Genomic DNA, 22,091 nt, shown 5'->3' with positions numbered 1-22,091 from the left:
GTCGTTTCCTGATGGCGCATACCAATCACGTGATAGAAACGGGGCAGTAATGGTGCAGAACTTGATCTGCAAGATGAATGAAAATTGTTTTTGTTTTGGACATGCAGCATAAATAAGACAAAATAATACTTTGATAATCAGCATTTAATATCAATAACAGTGTTAATGCGCACCCATTTCGGTTGTCAAAACTGACATCAACTGATAAGCATGATATCAAAAATTGTGAACAACTCTCCAGACTGTATTCCAACTCACTGTACTTGAAGTGTCTATTTGAATCACATCTATCACAAACAAAATCATCATTCTAAGACACAATTAAACACACACATTCAATAAACACAGAAAAATGGAATGTGTTCAGTAATTTCTGAAATTCAAACAAGTACTGGTTTCTCTTAAAGATGTGTTTTTTCCCCCTAAATAAAGTGCTTTTAAATGCCTTTGTAAACGACACAAGTCTCAAATGTGTAACACTATAGACACTGATGTGTTGGGAAAAGCCTAAAATTGAATTTATTTATTTGAATAAGTTCACCCTGTTACTGAGCTGAGCTATAAAACCACCTTATTGTATCATATACACTATGTTAATAGTTTGTTCCTATCCCAAAGGAAACAGCCACATAAGAATGGAAACAAAAGCATACACAACAACATAGGATTGTGATTTGGCTTACTACAGCAGATACTTTGACACATAAATGCTTGTGAAGTCATCCTGGACTTGTTCTACACAACATTAGATGTTCTTATTTTAATTGCACACTTCAGTGAAGCAAGTTTGAACCACCAGAGGTCAGTGTAGTATCATTAAACTAAACCCATTGAACTGCATGAACCCTTTATTACTGCATTTAAAAAAATGTGATGACATTAAAATCAAGAAAAAAACATATAATTGAGAAAGAATCACAAAATAAATCATTGGTTTAAAATGTATGCTTAATAAAACACATAAATAGGTTGTTTTGTGAAATTGTCATTTATCCTCCACCTGCTTTGGCTTCTACATAAGTGCAATTTCCCTTCAACAGCTGTCATTTTCTTGCTAAGACTGTCAAGCCATCCTATGTGTACTTGCTTTTTGCTTTGAAATGAAATGTAATCAAAGAAGTGATATATTGCAATGCGTCCTAACTGAGGTGAGGTCATTTAACCTCTGCTTTCACATGCAGTTAAACATTTTGCATAATGTATATGTACACTTGCTAGTTTATATATGACTTATAGAGATGAATGATGTTTGACTGACATGAGCCTAACACGGGATAGCAACATGTGACCTCTTTATTTTGCCTACCTTACACCACAGTATCTTTGATTACACAAAACCCTATATTTTCTTACATATCCCACATGGCCTTCTATATTCAGCCCTTTTTGCATGTATGTAGCATCCGCAACTGCCAGCTTTTCACATTTTTTGTGTATGTGCTCACATTTTGTGTATTTGCTTCTATGCGTTAAGGGCACACTCACTCACACTGGGCTATTTCAACAACTACCGTACCGCACCACACCACACTCACCCGTGTCCAAGCACCCATCACGCCGTGACATAACACTGCATCAATAATAATAATTTAATACCACTCTGGTTATTTTGATGATACACAATAGTGTTAAGGCCTCAGGGGGAAACAAAGCAAAATTATGAAAAAAATGCAATATTGAAATAAAAATGTTGCAATGTTATTTAGACAATAAGATTTTTGAAACTTTTTCCCAATTTTTCCCTCCAATAATAAGATTATTTAAAAAACTTCTATGATAACATTTAAGGAATACATTTGACATTTTTTGATGAATAAAAAAAATTGCAAGATGAAAAAAAGCATAACTGTGATAAAATTACGACCTTATCTTGTAGATCTATATTATTCTTGGTGGTGGTATTTCTTCAAAGAGTGGCCCTTATACTGTATTGTATTATTTTATAAGGTGGTAGTTATCACAAACAACTGAACATTGACATTGATTATATGACTGGGGACCTGGAAGTGTACCATGCTTAAGCACGGCACAGAGCACAGTCAATAGTCATACAATTTAAGACTTTAGGTATTCAAATTGTCTAATGTGAGTACACTCCAATTCACAAGCATAAGGACCTGTTTTTGTTCAACAGGAACAAGACATGTAACAATTATGGTGTGTTTTATTTCCAGTTTGATGATTGTGATTGCAGAGTAAACTGCACTGAGTGCAATTATCCTCATCAAAAATATGCACATGCACTCAAGCTGAAAAATTCAGGACAATATGTATAGGGCCTCCCAAAAATAGCTAATTATTAATTAAAAAACAAAAAGGGGTGGTTTTGTGTTGTGTTTTTTTTCCCTTGCTCTCAGACAAACACAATTCTTAGAGCACAAAGGCGATGGATTTGAATGTACCAATATAAGCTGCTGGCAAGGATGCCTCCGGTGGCAAAGTGTGTGTTTTTACATGTGTGTTTGTGTGTGACTTCAGTCAGAGGAGGGGAAGAGGGTGGTGGTGGCCCTCCTGTGAGGGAGTGATAAGCACTGCTGAGCCTAAGCTCTGTCAACCCCCCAGAACCATCAGCAATAATAGACCCTCACACACACACACACACACACACACACACATACACACACACGTGTCTCAAAATGAGCTGCTGCATGGACAATAAAGCGCAATCATCTCATGGCTGATCCTGCACGTCATTGTGTGTTTGATGCAAACATGACAATGTGACAAATGAGACTAAATTTGGTCTTCACAGTTTTCGATGAGTAAAGCACTTTTTGACCTACTATACATGTATAGTACATACCATAAGACATGCATCCACTTACAGTAGACTCACACATATAGACATCTCATAAAGTGTTCCACAATACATTAAGAATTGTCTTATTAAAATAATCAAAAGTTAATGCACCTTTATAGCGGACTTTCTAAATCCCGGTTTAAGGTAGAATCAGTCAATGATTGGAATCAATAAATAAGATTTGATAAACTCTAAAACTGGAATGTACAACTTTTTAAGTGCTTGACTTTTGTTGCATTGTTCATCCAATAACAGCATTTCTGTTCGTAATATTAGGTCCCGTTTAGGGATTATATTTTGGGCAGGGTGCTACCCGAGGAGGCCTTTTCCAGGGATGAACTCGCAGGGCTTTGGGTCACTACCAGCCCACGACCTCCTGCCGGAGGGTCGTGTCTTCCTGCTGTGGTCGCCTGCTTGTCATCTGCTGCCTTGGTCTGCGGGTCTTTGCACTTGGAGCCCTCCTGGGAGCCCAGCTTGATGGGGCCCAGCACGTTCTTGGCCACGGTGGTCAGCTGGCTGACAAAGCTCGTTTTGTCTCCGGGGGAGACGGGGCGTGACTTACAGAGGGAGGGTCCGCACAGGGAGGGGGTGACGCCGGTTGGGGAGGGAGAAGGAGAGGGTGAATGCTCCTCTAGTACCTCCAGCCGACATTTGTCCTCCCAGTCGAGGGTTCCTCTGTAGCAGTTGACTGCCCCCAGGCCTTGTCTTACTTTGCTCAGAGTCAGGGGCTGTCCATGTGGGGGGACGACAGGGGCAAGGACCCGAGCTTGAAGTTTAGGGCTGCTGGAGGCTAATTCTGAAGTCCTTGAATCGCTGTTTTCGTTTTTTCTCAAGCCGTCCCCCATACCTGAAGGTTTAAAGACTTTCCGCATAGTGAGTGGACTGGCAGTCATTGCAGTACTAATATTTTTGTCAGGAGGCGCTGCAGAGTTCTTGTTGAAGGCAGCGCAGAGTAAACTAGGCCCATTGTTAGTGTCTCCCTCCTGCTTTGGTTCTCTTCCACCTCCTTTATGCTGCTCTTGAGGCGTTTTACAATCAGAGAGTAAAATTTTGGCTGCCTTGAGGTCTAGTTGTTTTGGAGTCGGGCGCTGGGGGATCTTTTCCAACCCGTCTTCTATTTTGGTAGAAGTGCTTGAAGCTGTTGCGGGTTCTCCACCCGCTCTTGAACTCAAGGGCTCTGCATGAGGTTTTCTTGTTAAAGATGTCTGGGAGGCTGCAGCTTCAAACCGGCTGAGTCTCTCCAGAACCGTCTCACTTCCGGTTTCCCTTTCTTTCTCCCGCTCCCTTCCTCTATCCTTCTCTTCCCTTTCTCGACCAGCCATGAGCAGAGTCTCCCTGCTGAGAGGCGACTCTTGCCTGCCTAATCTCCTCACGGGCTTCAGCACACGGGTCTCCGAGCCTGTCGAGGATGAGGAACACGGCAGGGGTGGAGGATTAGGAGGTAAACTCTCCCCATCTGTCTCTAGCAGGCTCTGGAGACCCAGCTCACACAGGAAGGCGTCCTTGCGGTACTCAGAGTGCTGCACCTCAAGACTGTGCTTCCTCAGCGGACCCCCAAGTCCTCCTGTTGTACTAGACTGGGTCAAAGGGGATCCGAGCTTCTCCGCCGACTGCACACGTTTCAGAAGGGGCGAACGTGGGGGCTCCGCACTCTTTGGCCTGGGACGAACCACTGGGGGCGAGGAGTGGAGCTTCACTGGGAAAGTCTGAGTGGTGTTGGAACTTCCTACAGTGTGTCCCGGTAAAGGAGGAGGCGAAGACTGGGTGGGTGATGGTGTGTGGGCCAGAGGAGATAAGGGGATGTTGCCGGCAGACTTGCACCGGGCTGAGCGGTATTGGCGGTGAAGTTTAGGGGAGAGGCCGTGTAGAGAACTGGGTCTCATGTGTTGGGAAGGAGCGGGTGAGTTTGGAGTGCTGGATGCTGGAGAGCTGCTTTGAGGTGAAGTACCTAAAATGCAAATAAATCATGAGAAGCCCACAAATAAACTCTAGAAATAAACTAGACACCGGACGTTTCTGGTTCCGTACCCAGATATGAGGGCTCAGCAGAGGAACGATACCCCTGAGTTGGAGACCGGGCAGAGAGGCTGTGAGTTGGCGAACCAGGGAGACTCTCGCTGGAGGACAGGGAACGATTCAAAGACGACAAACTGCGGCTGGTGTGCAGAAGGTTGGACTGCTTTGTGATCTTGCGGAACAGAGAGCTTCTCTTCTTACTGCACAGAGAGCAATTTTAAAATCTCAAATTTAGTACATTTATGTGGACGTACATCCACTCACTGTATGTGATCATGACAATTAATATACTCAAAAATATAATATACAATAATATAATATATCCACAAACCTGTCTAAATCTGTGTTAGTGAGCAGTCATCATTCATGATTCATAATCTATCCACTTCACAGGTGTGCATCATTGTGCTTGGGTTGGCCACACTAAAAGGCCCCTCCAAAATGCACAAAAAATACCTGTATTTGTGGTGGTCCGGAGGGGTCAAAAACCAGTCAGTATCTCCTGTGACCACCATCTACCCCAAAAACCATATACACCAATGCAGAGCATCCCAAACATACTCAATGGGTGCCATGTTGGATCGGCGTATACGGTATTTGAGTAAAATAGTGGTCACAGCAGATACATTCTGGTTTTCGGATGCCTATGGATCACCACCAATACTGCAAATTTTGGAGTGTCCTTTTATTGTGGCAGTATGCCACACTTGTGAGGTGGATCGATTATGAATCATGTGTCAACCCCCAGAACCATCACAAACCAATAGAACACCAATAAACACCAATAGGTTTGATAAGGATGTGATCAAAGCCTGTGTCAAACTGTCAAACTGAAACCATTGCGGTTTTACAGACTAGTGAACCTTGTTGGTGCAATACTGGTGGATACAGCATATACTATATATAGTGGTTACGCAACTGTGAAAAGTTTGGGAACCACTTATATACAGTATATCAAATGAAAAAATGATTGCAAAAAAACTGGTAGCAAATACCCACAGGTCTCGTTGCCCATACTTTAAGTACAGAGTCCAAAAAAAGGATAACAATGATCATGTAGTAGTACCTGTCCTGTCCGTCCTTGCCTATGGTCCTCTTATGTCTCCGGGCCATCTTACACTTGTAACTGGCTTTACGGGCTGGACCCACTTTAATCGAGGTGTTCTCAAACGGTGTTGTTGTCACTGTCACTTTGTTGCCGCTCTACAAAGATCAAGAGCAAAAAAATAGTTTCAGCGCAAATATTTAAAACCAACTAGCTATAGTTGTAAATACATATATATAAATATTTATAGCTATTTACACATCAACAAAAAATTAAAATCTATAATGCACATAAATAAACATGCTCAGTCCTACCTTGAGGATGAGCTCTACCACCTCAGTGTGGACCAGACCATGGACGGGTTCTCCGTTCACATGAGTGATGAGATCACCTGCACACAGACCAGCTTCCTGGGCGGGGCCACCTTCCTCCACATGCTGTAAATACACATTAAATAGATAAGAACCAGAATGGCTCATCATGCGCCAACTTGCCCATTGTGTTGTGTCTGCAGCAAGATGTTCCCAGCCCAGCCCGGGAGATTTAGTTAATATATTTACTAAAGCAAGGGACAGCAATAAATAAAACAACTGTCAATCAGCCCATTATTGACTGGCCCACTGAGAAAACTCCCAGTACTCCCAATGGCCAGCTCGCCCTGTGTTCTCTCTTTTTATGAACATAAAAACACTGTAATGTTGCTAAGCAATATTTCTTACCCAGACAATATGATGCACACTGTAGATGTCGCTGTCTCCAATATAAACCCTGATGGCCCTTAAGGTGAAACCATATTTCTTTCCAGAGCGATGAATAGTTATGGGGGAACGAAGCACGCTGACTGTGGGGAAGAAATCTCGACTGGGCGAAGAGTCGCGAGAAGAAGGATTGGAGGAGAACGAATGAGGGGACATGGGACTGGCCAGCGGAGAGAATCCACCATGCTGGTCCACTGGATGAAGCAGGGAGTAAGAAGACACTAAGTAAATCTAAAACATAACAATCTTACTCGGTCCAAATAACACTTGTCCTGCCCTTACCAGATGGTATGATGACAGACAGGGCAGTAGCCGAAGCTGATTTGATGACCTTGTTGCCAGGTCTGGAGTTCCGTTTTTCTCCATCACCAGACAAATGCGAGTGACGTGCCCTCCGGAAGACCAGGTCGTTGGTGGCCCGGGGGCCGAGAGGGTCATACAGAGGCGTCATCACATCACGAGCGACTGCTGCAGGAGCTGGCGGTAACATATTGATGGTCACGCCACCTGGTGTGTCCCCTTGCTTGGGTGACTTATCTGTAAGGAGTCCCATTGACAAGATTGATGTTATTGGTGGCCACATGTTGTCAATCCGCCTCTAAGAACACTGCCCACCTGCTCCGTCAATCTCTTTCAGACTGTTCCTCGGCTCCCCGAGGTTTACGGACGGAGCACCAGCCCCATCCAGGGAGGTGCCCCGGACTTTGAAAGTGGCTTGCCTCGACAGGAAGTCGGGCTCACCTTCAATAGGTGAGGCAAATCGGTGTGTATCCATCAAAGCTGAGAACCGTCGCCTAGCACCGAGGGGAGGGCTGGCATCCCCCTCCATGTAGAGTGACTCTGAGCAAGACAGCCGCTTCCTGCATGAACCACCATTGAAACACACATAATACAGTAGAAACACTTGCACTTATTCACTAATACTTCTTACAAATAAAACGGCCATTAAATCTTAAATTTGCATTTGTTTCGTGACACCAACTCAAGACTTTACAGAAAAAATAGGTATTCCCAACCCTTTAAAAAGGCAAGAAATTACCTTAAATTACCATACCTTGTGAAGCTCAGTGAGAGAAAACCAAGTGTTTGCAGCACTATCAAAATAAAACTATAAGCAAAACATAATGCGTATTTAGAGTTCCTACATACTTTTTTGTGAACTACATAATCCCACTTAGTCATTCACAGTTTTGAGAATAGTGTGGGGCATGACATCATCACTTACACACCAACATCATTATCGGCAGAAAAAAACAATACCGATATGAACCAATTCAAATTTTTATGCTAATCAATATTAGTTTTCGTCTGCACGGCACGGTGTTAAGTGGTTAGCGTGCAGGCCACACAGCTAGGAGACCCTGGTTTGATTCCCACTCAGGCATCTCTGTGTGGAGTTTGCATGTTCTCCCCATGCATGCGTGGATCTTCTCCGGGTACTCTGGTTTCCTCCCACATTCCAAAAACATGCTAGGTTAATTGGCGACTCCAAATTGTCCATAGGTATGAATGTGAGTGTGAATGGTTGTTTGTCTATATGTCGTCTATATTGGCTGGCGACTAGTCCAGGGTGTACCCTGTCTTTCGCCCAAGGACAGCTGGGATAGGCTCCAGCACACTCATGAAAGCGTTAGAAAATTAATTAATGAACTATTAATTTTCACTATTAGTTTCAAAATTGACATTTTGCCTTTAACATTTGTTTTGCATGAGGGATAATATTGCTTTGCAACCATGGAAACATGGTTAATAAAATAAAATATGTGTTTGGTGGTCATATCATTCTGGCTCTGTAATGTAAAGATTACAATCATTCATTCTCCTTTAATAATTCAGACAAAACATGCAATGGAAATACCAGAATTTTTCTTCAATATAAGAACTGTACTTAATTTCATAACTGCAGCGATAGAAGAGATAGCTCCTACCTGATATGCTGAAAAGAAAATCTAATATGGAAGGTAATAAATAACCAGTCAGCTTATCAATGTCCTAAATCTAGCTTGAATTCCGAATGTATAAATGACTTATTCCATTTGATGATTTTGGACATTAAGCACTGAAATGGGAGTTATGGGATGTAATTGCCAAAGTGACTTACTCATATTATCTCAGTCACCTGTATGCCAGTTGATTACATTTAAAGCCTACAGGTAGCTGCTGTGTGACATGCATACTTAGCAACACGGGAGACTTATGTTTCATAACTGCTAAAATCAGCATACATTTTTCATCTAGTCGGGCTAAAAATGAAAACCCCCACGGTTGTGAGAGCTCTCTTTAATCTTCTATTCAACGCCGTCATGACAGATGAGAGGTGAAGAAGCTGTGTCGGCTCATTACTGTGAATAAGGAACAACTTCAAGTAATGACTGAAGTACTAAGGTGCCTCAGAAATGTACCTGTAATCATCCTTCTTGAATAAGAATACTGTGGATGTTGGCAAGACAAGCAGACAAATTTGGGTTATTCAACACCCGATAGAAGAAAATGGCCTCTTTAGGGACATTTTTGGCTCCTATTGCAGACTGTTGACTCATTCACTAACTGAGAGTGAGGCAGAAAGCAGCCATTCAGTCAGACTCGGATATGTGACTGACAAAGACAACCTTCACAGATGATGGACAAGAACTCTTTCCACAACTCACATTTCGGGTGATCCAGTCCTCCAGCTCTTCTCCCTCATGCTGAAGCTACCCAGGCTCTCTCTCTTGGTCACCTTGTCCTCCCTCGGGCCTTTGTGCTCTCGACGTGAGACAGAGGTTGAAGCTTTCTGCTCCAGCTGAGAGAGATGCTCCATGCTACTGTACACCTGCACGAGGCAACACAGTTGGAACATTAAGCACATCTGATGGTACAAAATGACAGACGACAACCACAACCAGTCTGCTAGTGCAGTGTTTTTCAACCTTTTTTGAGCCACGGCACATTTTTTTACATTGGAAAACATCACTAAGTCTAGGAGGAACGAGCTAGGTGTTGCCACACGGACCGATATTACATTGCTCTGCCAGTCTTTACACCACAGACATTCGACAGTAGCCATGTTTTTACATGAGGAGTTTTTCTCTTTCCGAATGACTTTTCCGGAAACAATGGTATCCATGGAAAGGAATATTCCAATCTCTTGTCTACTACATGCATCGCTATAATCAACCAGAGTAGTCAATGGGGCATGCCCTGTAAAACGTAAACACCAACATCACGTGATACCGACTTCCCCGAGTTGTTCTTTCACTTGTTGGAATAACTCCGTATTGCCAGTTTTCCGTTTGTCCAGTCTTGAAATTTAGTTTGAATCAAAAACAAACTTTCCGTAGCAGTCCAGTGCCGATTGCTGGCCTCCATTTTTAAAACTGAAAAACGTCTGGAGCTGCGTGTTACGTCATATCTGAGCATGCAATATGATAAATTTAACCAGGAAAGGATCAAATTCAAGCTTGCTAATATTTTATAATTCAACTCGGTACATGTTTTATAGAGATATATATTGACTTTTGACTTATGGACTTGTGAATGGCGTATAGAAGGCTTTTGATTGTGTTCCACAGATGGCACTAATGCACACGAAAGCTGCTTGCCAACCGCCAATAAACAACAGAAGAAGAAGAACACACCCTGACAACTTTCCATTTGAGCGGATACCTCAAGATACCTCAATCGGATTGGGGAAAGGAATATTCCACCCCTGTTAATCCCATTATATATTCATTCGGATTGGCACTATTCTTTCGGAATGAGGCGTATACAAAGGTTAAATTCTTTCAATTTGAGCAAATAAACCAAATGCAATTGGAATATTTGGGTCCATGTATACATGGATATTGACATAATATTTGCAAATGATGATTAATAAATGTTAATTATAAAAAGTGATATTGGATAATTCCTCACGGCACACCTGTCAGTGGTTGAAAATCACTGTGCTAGTGCTTGGTTTAGTTTTGTTTAAGAAGGGACGGACAGAGAGAAGAGAAAAAAGGATGGGCAATTAAAAGGTAAACAGCAAAAGATACAACATAACAGTATGAGTATAAGTAAACAAAAGCACCACCAGTACACGTCTTTGTCATTTCAATTAGACAACACGCTGACTTCCAGGAAAATGTGTGTAATTTAGACCAAAATAGCATCCTGTCAAAGGGTGCAAAAATGTCACATGAAGAACAAAGGTGGGAGGAATCCAAGGAACAAAACCTGCAAACAGGTTATTATGTGCTACAGAATCACATGTGGGGGAGGAAAACAAGCTTATCCAAGGGAAGCTTGGAATGACTATCGTGATCAGTTCACCATGGTAACAAGGAGCAGCTGAGGACTCAGTAGCAAAGTTAAGCTGACAGCCAGAATACATGTTTGACTCCATTTGTTGAACACTTCATCAACAGTATAGTAATCTATAGTATAGTATAGTACATGTGGAGTTTTTAATGTGGCCTATTTTGTTTGGTATTTTTATTAAAAATTTGCATTTTTTGTTGTTATTGCAGCGTACAACGATGGGAACAAACCAGAACCAGCATCGTTATTTCAAACAATAAACGTTTGAGTTGATAAAAACTGCAGTTACAGTCACAGTTTAATTCCATTGTTATCTGATCTGGCACTAATTAATAACCCTGGTGGTTATTTACTTTACATTTCAGTGCTTAACGCGCAGGCCTCACAGTTAGGAGACCCGAGTTCAATTCCACCTTTGGCCATCTCTGTGTGGAGTTTGCATGTTCTCCCCGTGCATGCGTGTTTTTCTTTTTCGGCTTCCTCCCACATTCCAAAAACATGCGTTAATTGGCGACCCCAAATTGTCCATAGGTATGAATGTGAGTGTGAATGGTTGTTTGTCTATATGTGCCCTGTGATTGGCTGGCGACCAGTCCAGGGTGTACCCTGTTAAGTGGTAGAAAATGAATGAATGAATGATTACTTTTCCACTTCACCAAGGTCCTCAACAACAAAAACAATAAATTGAAAATGTGAGAAAGTCCCATTTGAGAGGTTAAGGGTGACAGATGGACACAATGGGAGCAAGCAGGAAAGATGATGATGATCTGCAAAGACAAACAGTCTGGCTTTAAAGATACATAGGAAACTAAAGAACCGACGGTAAGGTCTAGAATAAACACTCAGGTATGAGCTCCTGGCACACTATGACCTCCTTTTAACTTTTCCGTCCTCATTTAATCATGCCGAGCGCCGAGGAAGCATGACAAAGTACTGGTTGGCAAGCAGAGGGAGGATCATAATAGATCAGCGGCAGGAAAAGATAAATTGGATAGCTTTACAGGAGATTCAAACCTTGCTGAAACGAGGGGAGCAGGAGGAAAACTGTCTAATCTCCACCGGCTCGTCATCATTGGTGTCATCCCCGTCGTACGCGTTGATGTGGTGGTAACGATCGGAGCGTGCTAGCAGAGAAGGGGAAGTGAGGAAAAAAATGTCACTTCAATATAAAAATGTGCGACAGAACCACTGTGCATTCTAACAGTGATGTAGCGTACTATCAAAGTAGCTTGTGTCCTCCTCTGACTCAAGGTGAGGGATGAACTCGGCTTTTTGGCGCAGCAAACTGTTCCAGTCAAGTTCGGTAAAGAACGAATGCTCCTTCACTTCAAATGCTCCGCCTGTACAAACACAAACAATGCAATGAATAAATGTGTTCCTGCGCAAAAGGCGACATGAGGCAGATCTGCTGCAAGTGCTGGTACCTGTGCCCAGCCTCACAAGGGGGTTGGTCTGCAGCAAAGTGGAGATGAGGGCCTGTGCGTCTGAGGGTAAGGCGTCATCACCATCAGGCCAAACTATATCATCTGATGGGACAAGAACATTTGTTTACAATATATACTTAGCAGTAAGGATCGACTGATACATCGGCCGATATTTGCGTTTTTTTTCCTTGTATCGGTATCGGCCGATATGCGCGTGGGTTCGCCGATGTATTTTTCCACTGCATGATTTACAGTCAGGATTTACAGAGGACGCCGCAACACACATCCTCTGCGGTACCCCGCCCCCACTGTTGAATCACATCAAGAGCGCATTTTTACAAGTAATAGAGTTAGCTTGCTTTTTTACTAAGCCCATCACATTTCACTGGGTGATCGCTAGGCATCACAGTTTAAGTCACGGTGGGACAACAAGAAAGCCCAAAAACATCACATACCAACGCAACAGACGAATAAAAGCACTTTCACTAGTTGAGCAAAACAAGAATGAACAACTATGCAACTTTAAATGCGTGTCGTGTTATGCGTGTGCGCTCTCTCCGAGCACGCACGCACACACGCACAGAAGGAATTGGAGCAGCCGTGCCTGCTTAAAAGAGGTCTTTATCGTGCACAACACAAACTTTAATGATGAGAGGAATGTTTTATATATATCGTACTAAATTGTGTCAGTGTGATGTGTTTGTGTGTGTGGAGGCGGTGGGGTTGGGGGGTGCGCGTCACGTTGCGGAGGAGCAGTCATCACATCAATGCTAGATAAATTTAAACTACGACAGAAATGTAGAAATGTTTTGCACATGGTTGAATATTTATTCCTTTTAAAGTTAAAGATAATGCTGAATCCTACTGTGTTCAGTGTTTACATTTCAATAAATATTTGTTTAAACATGACACCTGTAATATTTGTTATCATGGTCATTTTTCCATGTAAATTGAAGGATCAAGAGCAGTATCGGCCACAAATATCGGCCCAAGCAAAATCGGCCATTGGCTGCGGGTGATGGAAAAAAATCAGTATCGGCCCCCCCCAAAAAAAACATATCGGTCGATTATCATGTAATCATTCACGGCAGACATGGTTGTTTTGGATCAGCGTTTAATCGGCTGATATCAATACCGTGCTTTTTCCACTAATATACCAAAATATACCAAACTCAACTGACCAGAACAATTTTGTGGAAATGAGGCATTGTGTTCACACTACAAAAAAAAAAATGCAATCCTCTTTCTTCATGTTCTTATCCTTTCCACTTCTTTCAAACGACATTAGAAAATAAAACTAGTGTCTTTTGGCACATGTGTTTTTGGCACATGGTGTTGCTGTGCCAAAAATACCTTTTGTGTCACAAGTGAATCATCACTCAGCATTACATATAAAAAAAGACCCATATGCTGGGCCTTGATGTCTGCTTTTAGTTTTTCTCACCTGTGATGACCTGTCCAAACAGCTCCTCCGGAGTGTCTCCAAAGAAAGGCACGCAGCCCACCAGGAACTCATAAAGAATGATGCCCATCGCCCACCAATCCACAGGTTTCCCATAGCCCTGACGAAGAATCACCTCGGGGGCGATATACTCGGGTGTACCACACACCTGAGCAATGAAATAAGGATGGAGGAAAAAACTATGAGACAGAAAGAGAAAGCAAAACACATTTTTTTTTGTAAAACAGACACACGCAGTACTGATGACGACTATTATTCATTCATAAACCATAACCAACAATAATGGTATTGCCATGATGATGAAGAGCATCCACGCCGTACTGATACAACAAGTATGGTTTTGTTAAGATGAACGACTTTGCGTGAAGACTGGAGAAAATGATGATGTCATTGTCTGAGTGTAACGGATGCCAGTTGGTGTATGTTGGTAAACTTCACCAGCTGATAACTGGATGACAAGTTGACAGCTCGGTCTTTTAGCTCGTCACTTGTGCCGTTTAGTGGGGATCGGTGGACCTGGAATCAAGCCCCAATGGGTGCTCGGTTCAGAGGTGGACGTTGGTGAACTTCATTCCCTGATAACTTCAGAACCGCCCTGCACGACAGGTTGACAGCTACGTCTTTTAACTCGGCTCGGGCTGCTCAACTGTCATTTAGCCGGGATTTGTAGACCTGGTGCGAACCCCGATGGTTGCACGGCCGGACCACCATTACTTGTGCATTAATCAAGCACGTTGATTAATGATTTTAATTTTGAATCCATTATTTCCTCTAGACCTTCCAAGAATGTGGATAGGAAACCATACCTGCTTATCCAGGAACTCCCTGGCGTCTTTCTCGATGTGTCCTTCATACAGATTGGTGGTGAGGCTCATCAGGCCCATTTTGGACAAGCCAAAGTCTGTTAGTTTGATGTGGCCCATGGAGGTGATCAATAGACTAAAATAGGATAAACACATGCAGTGTTTCTTATTTCGTCAACATCTGCCTGACAAGGTTGTAATTTTAAGACTCACTTGTCTGGTTTGAGGTCTCTGTGGACGATACCATAATTGTGCAGGTACTCCAGAGCTAGAACAGTCTCTGCAAAGTACATCCTGGCCAGCTCCACAGGAAGAGCCCCTATGTTCTTCAATAAGGTGGCACAGTCACCGCCTGCGGACACAGAAACCCCATAGATGACCCAGTTTACTTCATGACTTGATGTGTTTAGACTCAGAGGAGCATTAATAGAAAAAAAAAATGCACCCGCACCCTCAACGTACTCCAACACCATGCAGAGGTGTCTTCGTGTTTCAAAAGAACAGAACATGGAGACCACGAAGGGGTTCTCGGCAAAAGTGAGAATGTCTCTCTCAACAAAGGCCTGCTGGATCTGGTTTCTCAAGATCAGATTTTGTTTGTTGATTTTCTTCATGGCAAAGCGCTGTCGAGTCTCTCTGTGGCGCACCAGGTAGACAGCCCTGCACAGACAAGGAGGCAGAAGATAGCGTATACGGTTATGAGACAATGTAAACCTATTCTACCTCCTTCTGGTCATAAACCACATAAGATTGCCTTTCCAACCAAGAGCCATATTATGGTCGAAAGAAAAAGATGTTCAGGGGTCTACCATTATATAATTGAGTAGGGTCAATTTATGCAATTTTTCACAGCAAAGGTCATTTTGTCTTAAATTGCATCAAACAGACTAACTCATATGAATATAAAATGTAATGAAATCCTGCACATCACCCTGTTGTTTCAATACAACACAATTAGCTTGACACCTACATTTCATTTAGAAGGAAACAAGACCAAATTTCACAGAAATAATTAAACTTTTGACTGTACAAACAATGAAATAAACACAAGAGGCTTATTTTTTAAGTTAAATAAAATTGCAAAAGGCGAGTGGATAGCGCGCAGGCCACACAGCTAGGAGACCTGGGTTTGATTCCCTGCTCGACCATCTCTGTATGGAGTTTGCATGTTCTCCCCGTGCATGCGTGGGTTTTCTCCGGGTACTCCGGTTTCCTCCCACATTCCAAAAACATGCTAGGTTAATTGGTGACTCCAAATTGTCCATAGGTATGAATGTGAGTGTGAATGGTTGTTTGTCTATATGTGCCCTGTGATTGGCTGGCGAACAGTCCAGGATGCATGCCCGCAACCCTTGTGAGGATAAGCGGTATAGTAAATGATTACATGAATAAAATTGCAACAGTTTATCTGAAAAATAATATTAAATAATTGAATAAGTGTCTTTCAAAGAAAAGCGGCAAAAGTACATCCTCTGTCGTTGACATTGGAATTTGCCTGATTTTGTCGCACAATTCCTCTTTTTATTTATCTTCGTGTAAATGTGTTATGACTTGTAGATACTAAGCTTTTGGTGACGGTATTTTCCATGCTCTTACATTGAACTTCTGTGGTTACCCAGCATATCAAGTTCTTACCCATAAGCTCCATTGCTGATCAGTTTGATGCTCTGAAAGTCTTCCTCACTTGGTGGTTTGATGGCTCTTCCCTTACCCTGGTAGCACACACAATATTTCTCAATAAAATACTAAACATGGTCACAATTAAGAAGGATATTTAACAGGATTGCACAAAAATGGTCCAATAAACACCTCGCAATAAAACATTGGTTGTCCAGAAGATGGCAGCTGCATTTGAAGTATAATGCATCTGCTTGTTACTTTATCTATCTCTGCATGCGTGTGAAAATGTTGGTTGTGCCACTTATGTGTATTTGCGCTCAGCGCTCATTTTCTCATCCGGTCAGGATATGCGTGTTAGTTGCACACCCCGTATAAATGGGATACTGGTGGACCAAACCGATTGGACAAGATGATAGATTTATCATTTATATCATCATATAAACAAGGAAAGGGTGTTTTTCTGATTATTTTTAATAATTATTCCCCTGTTCCTGTATTTATGAAGTTATACATGTTGGTGCTGATCCAGTCTGGTTTTGAAATATTGTTTGCATGGAAAAATAAGAGAAAATAAGGGAAACTACATAAATGGAAGTTGATGGGAAAGAATAGCAAAATAAGGATAAACAAGTATGACAAGTATGAGTAAAGAACATGTTTGGTTTTTTTTTGTTTTTTTACCTCTGTTGAATCATCAGTCTCTGGCGTGTGTGGACCTTCGCTGTCATAACTGTCCAGGCTTGCAATATCTGGTTAGAAAAAAAAACAACTGTTAACAAGCAAACCTTCAAAATAAAAAAAACATTTTTTTCTTGCTACAACTGTAAGCCGCTCAAATCTCAGACACAAAGTGATTCCATTTCAGAGCACCAGAGCCAAACATGTCACATTAGGGGATAAAAAAAGAAGCGCCTATTAATTTCCCATGTTTCCTTCAGCTCTCCCTCCCACTAGTCCTCCTCTCTGCCTGCAGAAAGCTGCTAATTTCCGCTGTTCTTGTACCACAAGTCCTGTGCGTGACAGCTGCTGTAACACACTGATTATTATTATTTTAATGCTTCATTAAAGCACAAAAAAACACATGCATGATAAGATAAAGCATTTGGCTGAACAGAGGACCGCGTATTATTTATTATTTAGTTATTTGATGCAACAGAACAAAAAAATGGGAGCAGCGGCGTGGGTGGAACTCGGTGCCCATGTATTACGAGGCAAACCTCAAAGCAAAAAAAGTCTTATCTTTAGCAGAACTTATTAGGAAGAAGCCAAATAACTCTCATGGATTCACAATAAAACTTTTAGAAGGAGTCATTCCAGGCACTTTAGCCCATGAGCTAATGAACAGCATGCCAAAGATTAGACCCGGCCCATCTGACAGGTGTTAATTAAAGGTTTGGGGGTGGGAGGGGGTGGCGCTAGAGCTGTGATGATTAATGAGAAGCTTCCAGCAGCTCAAATTCCAGATGTCATACAATCTTATTACTACGCCACATGCATGGACAGAATGCTGGGTATCAATACAGGAAGTGACAATGAAATTCAGCTAACAGCTTTCATTCTTTTAGGCAATTTCAGTAAGGTTTTAAGAGTCATTTTGTGTGGTCAGAAGTCGGTCACGTACCTGAGAGAGGGTACCCTCTGTTTTAATTCATCCCAGAGGAGTTTGATGGGATTGTTTCAGTATTTTACAAAGTTTAAAATTATTTTAACACTTTATGTGTTAGATGCATCTGCAGTGAAAATCCAATTTCCATGAAGTCTTTGTCATTGCTGTTCCTCAGCAATGGTTAACTTACATTTAAATTTATGTGACAGTAGAATATTAAAATGTTTTTAAAAACAGCCACAGATTATTTGGAGTTCTATTGTTTTCCTCTCATACACCTTCTAGCGGGTCCCTGGTGAGCCCCAACTGGCTGATGATGTATCGAGGGATATCCGCCTTCATCAGCTGGCCCTCCTTGGCGTGGTCCTCTGCTGCCTCCAACAGATGGTAGAACTCTTCCGGATTAAATTCCTGTTATATGAGCACACAGAAAAAAAACCAACAAAGTCATGAAAACCAAACACAACAAGTTAACTGACTTACTAAATAACAAATATATACCAATAATTACAATTAATGTACGGTGCACAATAAGTAATACTTACCCAATACTCTGAACGTGCTGCATGTTGTGTTCAAGCCTAAATGACGACTTCTAACACATTTATATTGGTGTGAAAAACTTAACTCACACATTGCCCAGGTGTAATATCTCAGAAAAATAAAGGTTCTGGGATGATATAAAAAGAAAATACGCTCATCCATTTTCTATACCACTAACATGTGGAAGCTGACTGCGGGCAAGAGGCGGGGTACACCCTGGACAGTCAATCACAGAACACATATAGACAAACAATCTTCTTTACAAAAGTGTACAATTTAGTCACCAATTACGTTTTTGGGGATGTACTATAGGACAAAGCCACGAAAACCTGGCTCTCCAGACTATGAGGCTGACGTGCCAATCACTGCCTTAAAAAACAAGTAATGAGAGGCCTTAATTATTATTAACTGACAGGAAAGATCATCTACAGCAGGGGTCTCAAACTCAATTTACTTGGGGGCCACTGGAGCTCGGGTCTGGGTGAGACTGGGCCGCATCAGGTTTTCCCAAAAAAAATAAAAGATTTTAAAAACCTTCGCTTTGGTTCCAATTTTCTACAAGAAAAGCTCTGATAAAACATTCCACTCTTCTCAAATACTTATTTTTTATTTTTCTACACAAAATAAGATGAAAAATAAATAAACAAATCAAGAATAAAGAAAATCAATCAATCCGTAAAAAAATAAATAAATAGAATAATAACAATAAAACTGCAAATAATAAAAACTTAAGAAACCACATATAGTTGGTGGGTAGACAAATTATTTTTTTCAGATTAAAATTAACAAAGCATTATTAGAGCCCTGTAGACATGACAAAACACGACTATAGTCACATTTATACTCTTTTTATTTACAACATATTGCGCAACTGCAGGGTCTTGGGACACATGCTAACTCGCAAACTAGAGCGCTAGCGACCTAAACGGTAGCCTTCAAGTTATTTCCTTTAAACTTAAATAGCCAAAAACTTACCACTTCCACACGGATAGGGAGGATAACTATTAACAGTTATTTAACCTTTAACATGAACATTAATCAAACGTAATAATTTTTTCTGGGTACATGATGCCATACGGCATCCATATCAATGGATTAAACTTTCATATCAAGGCGGGGGCCTCAAACTAGTTTCCTGCGGGCCACATTTGGCCCGCGGGCCGCGTGTTTGAGACCCCTGATCTACAGTATATAATTTCTCCCGGTCATGCCCCACGTCAGCCGAACACCAAATATAGTGACAACAGTACTTAAATTAAAATACTTTTCTATAAGCATCCTTCTTTGTCTTTGTGTTGTGCTGTCCTGTGGGATTTGGTTTAATTCTTCACGGTGGGGAAACATTGTGATTAGAAAGCAGGATCATTTCCTCCTGTGTTCTCATCAGCTCCCCTCCCTTTGACCACAAGGAAAAGAATGAGCAGAGAAAGAAGGATTAACCTTCCCCTCAGATACCTTGCTCTCCCTCGGGATCGTAATTCTTGCACCTAACAGCTTCCTGACTGGGTGACATTTTCACCGGTGCTGACTTAAATGCTAAAGAGAAGAACCGAGGAGAGCATTTCATTATAGGGTTTCTTTTTCTTGCTAACTTAAAAAGCCATAAGGATGAAAAAAGCCCCATTCGCATCCTGTCTGACCCCATCGACCCCTTCCTGACGGTTGCCTAGGCAACGAAGAGATAAGCCAAAAGGGGTGGAACGGTGAACATGTGAGGCTATTAGTCAATGAGCAGACATACAGTTAACACTTATTTAACTGTATGGATGAACACCTCAAGGTCATGGCTTGTGACCTGCACGGTTTGACAGAAAATGACTTATGCTGGTGTAAGGAATATTTTTTAATTGTCACGGCAGTATGGTACACCCGCACAATCTCAGGAGATCCAATACAAAAGCATACAGAGGGATACTTGCATAAATGTGGCATGACTCGATTAACACATTTAAGACAACTGGCCATGAGTTCGAGTTTCCGCAAGAGTTAGTGAGATGTATTGTTCTGATAACTTTTTTTTTTTTTTTTTTTTTTGCATGGTGATACAAAAACCATGAAACTTTTTGGAGCGGTGGCACATATAAGCCAAGCAAGAACCCATTCAATTCAATTTTGGTCAGAACCTGAAATGGGCTCAGGGGGTCGTGGGCATGCTGGAGCCTATCCCAGCTTTGGGCAAGAGGCAGGGTACACCCTGGACTGGTCGCCAGCCAATCACAGGGCACATATAGACAAATGACCATTCACACTCACATTCATTCATTCATTCACTCATTCATTTCTACCGCTTTTTCCTCACGAGGGTCGCGGGGGTGCTGGAGCCTATCCCAGCTGTCTTTGGGCGAGAGGCGGGGTACACCCTGGACTGGTCGCCAGCCAATCACAGGGCACATATAGACAAACAACCATTCACACTCACATTCATACCTATGGACAATTTGGAGTCACCAATTAACCTAGCATGTTTTTGGAATGTGGGAGGAAACCCACGCATACACGGGGGGAACATGCAAACTCCACACAGAGATGGCAGAGGGTGGAATTGAACCCTGGTCTCCTAGCTGTTAGGTCTGCACTCTAACCACTAGACCACCGTGCCGCCCACTCACATTCATATACATTCATAATTAACCTAGCATGTTTTTGGAATATGTCGGACTTATTTGCCATTAGAACAAATTTGGCTTTTTTTGTGACTATTTGCTGTCTCCAAAACTAGTTTCTCTGATGGCGTTTCCACATCAACTGGTTCTGATTAACACGGATACATCCTTCCACCTGATACCAATGCCTGATTATGGCAGACCCCATTTCCTTACTTCAGGCCTATCCCTCTTCTTTCCCATGCACTGATTATTGACCTTCAAGCTCAAAAGGAGCTTGCAGATACTTTGAAGATTTCTTAGAACATCTCACCAAGCACTCCAGCAGTCTGGCTGGACGAGATATAATGATGAAGAGCTTCTTGACCAGCTCGATGACGAAGGTCAGTTCGGAGCTCTCTGAGCGTTCGTATGCCTGATGGATAAAGGCATAGGGACATGATAGCAGGTCAGTAAAAATAAATAAATAACGGTAAAGCATCAATCACGATTCAAACTCACATCATGTAGAAGTTTCTCCAAGTTCTCCTGAAGTTCACAGAAGTAAACACTGCTGATGAGACCCTCTTGTGATTTAGTCAGGCAATCTCGGGACAGCTCGGCTATCTGGTGATGGATGAAGCTGAGAACACCGTCGGCCAGCGGCAGAACGCTCTCTGGAGAGTAGTTGTGGATGAACTCTGCTAGCCTCTCCTCCATCTGAGCTGTGGCCTAAAAGAACAACACATATATTAATAATATTGCCAAGTGTTAATCATACTAAACTCATGCAAAGTTAGTACAATACGCAGAAATTGTAATGAATAACGGTGAAAAGAGGTCCATTGCCAGTGAGCATATGGAAAGATAGTGGCTTCATGTCACCACTTGAGTACAGGGTGACGGTGATGTACGTGTGTGGGTGTGTGTGAATGAATGACAACACATGCTCAAGCACATGTCGTCATGAGGTGAATAACACCTTACAGTGAATGTGACAAACTTCAGACGCCATGTTTCTCTGAATAGAATGCAATATTAGAAATATGATTGCCGTGTGTGTGTGTGCTTGTAAAATACCCGAATGTCATCACGAGCAGTATTCTTCAGAAGGAAACAACTCATTAGTTTACTTGGCTGTTTTAAAAGAG

At 42.0% G+C, this 22,091-nt stretch overlaps 1 protein-coding gene across 2 annotated transcripts in view; it reads right to left on the bottom strand.

Annotated features, from left to right (window-relative positions):
• Window positions 1–117: 117 nt before the first annotated feature.
• The window catches only part of mast1a (microtubule associated serine/threonine kinase 1a), a 58,886-nt gene continuing 36,912 nt past the window's right edge, over window positions 118–22,091 (bottom strand). For both annotated transcript variants that reach the window (XM_058090587.1, XM_058090669.1), the window contains 20 exons: window positions 21,463–21,672; window positions 21,275–21,376; window positions 18,094–18,226; window positions 16,891–16,958; window positions 16,225–16,301; window positions 15,041–15,249; window positions 14,803–14,941; window positions 14,593–14,725; window positions 13,769–13,934; window positions 12,325–12,426; window positions 12,118–12,240; window positions 11,915–12,024; window positions 9,268–9,431; window positions 7,235–7,479; window positions 6,902–7,156; window positions 6,581–6,813; window positions 6,176–6,298; window positions 5,883–6,019; window positions 4,829–5,016; window positions 118–4,748 (listed from right to left, as the gene is read on the bottom strand). In XM_058090587.1, coding sequence (XP_057946570.1) covers window positions 3,091–4,748; window positions 4,829–5,016; window positions 5,883–6,019; window positions 6,176–6,298; window positions 6,581–6,813; window positions 6,902–7,156; window positions 7,235–7,479; window positions 9,268–9,431; window positions 11,915–12,024; window positions 12,118–12,240; window positions 12,325–12,426; window positions 13,769–13,934; window positions 14,593–14,725; window positions 14,803–14,941; window positions 15,041–15,249; window positions 16,225–16,301; window positions 16,891–16,958; window positions 18,094–18,226; window positions 21,275–21,376; window positions 21,463–21,672 — 4,575 coding nt within the window. In that variant the 3' untranslated portion in view covers window positions 118–3,090. The remainder of the gene's footprint in view (window positions 4,749–4,828; window positions 5,017–5,882; window positions 6,020–6,175; window positions 6,299–6,580; window positions 6,814–6,901; window positions 7,157–7,234; window positions 7,480–9,267; window positions 9,432–11,914; window positions 12,025–12,117; window positions 12,241–12,324; window positions 12,427–13,768; window positions 13,935–14,592; window positions 14,726–14,802; window positions 14,942–15,040; window positions 15,250–16,224; window positions 16,302–16,890; window positions 16,959–18,093; window positions 18,227–21,274; window positions 21,377–21,462; window positions 21,673–22,091) is intronic.

This window comes from Doryrhamphus excisus, chromosome 1 (genome assembly GCF_030265055.1).
Source record: "Doryrhamphus excisus isolate RoL2022-K1 chromosome 1, RoL_Dexc_1.0, whole genome shotgun sequence".
Taxonomy (NCBI): domain Eukaryota; kingdom Metazoa; phylum Chordata; class Actinopteri; order Syngnathiformes; family Syngnathidae; genus Doryrhamphus; species Doryrhamphus excisus.
Note: the sequence above shows the minus strand (reverse complement) of the source record. Positions and strands in the feature narration are given on the sequence as shown.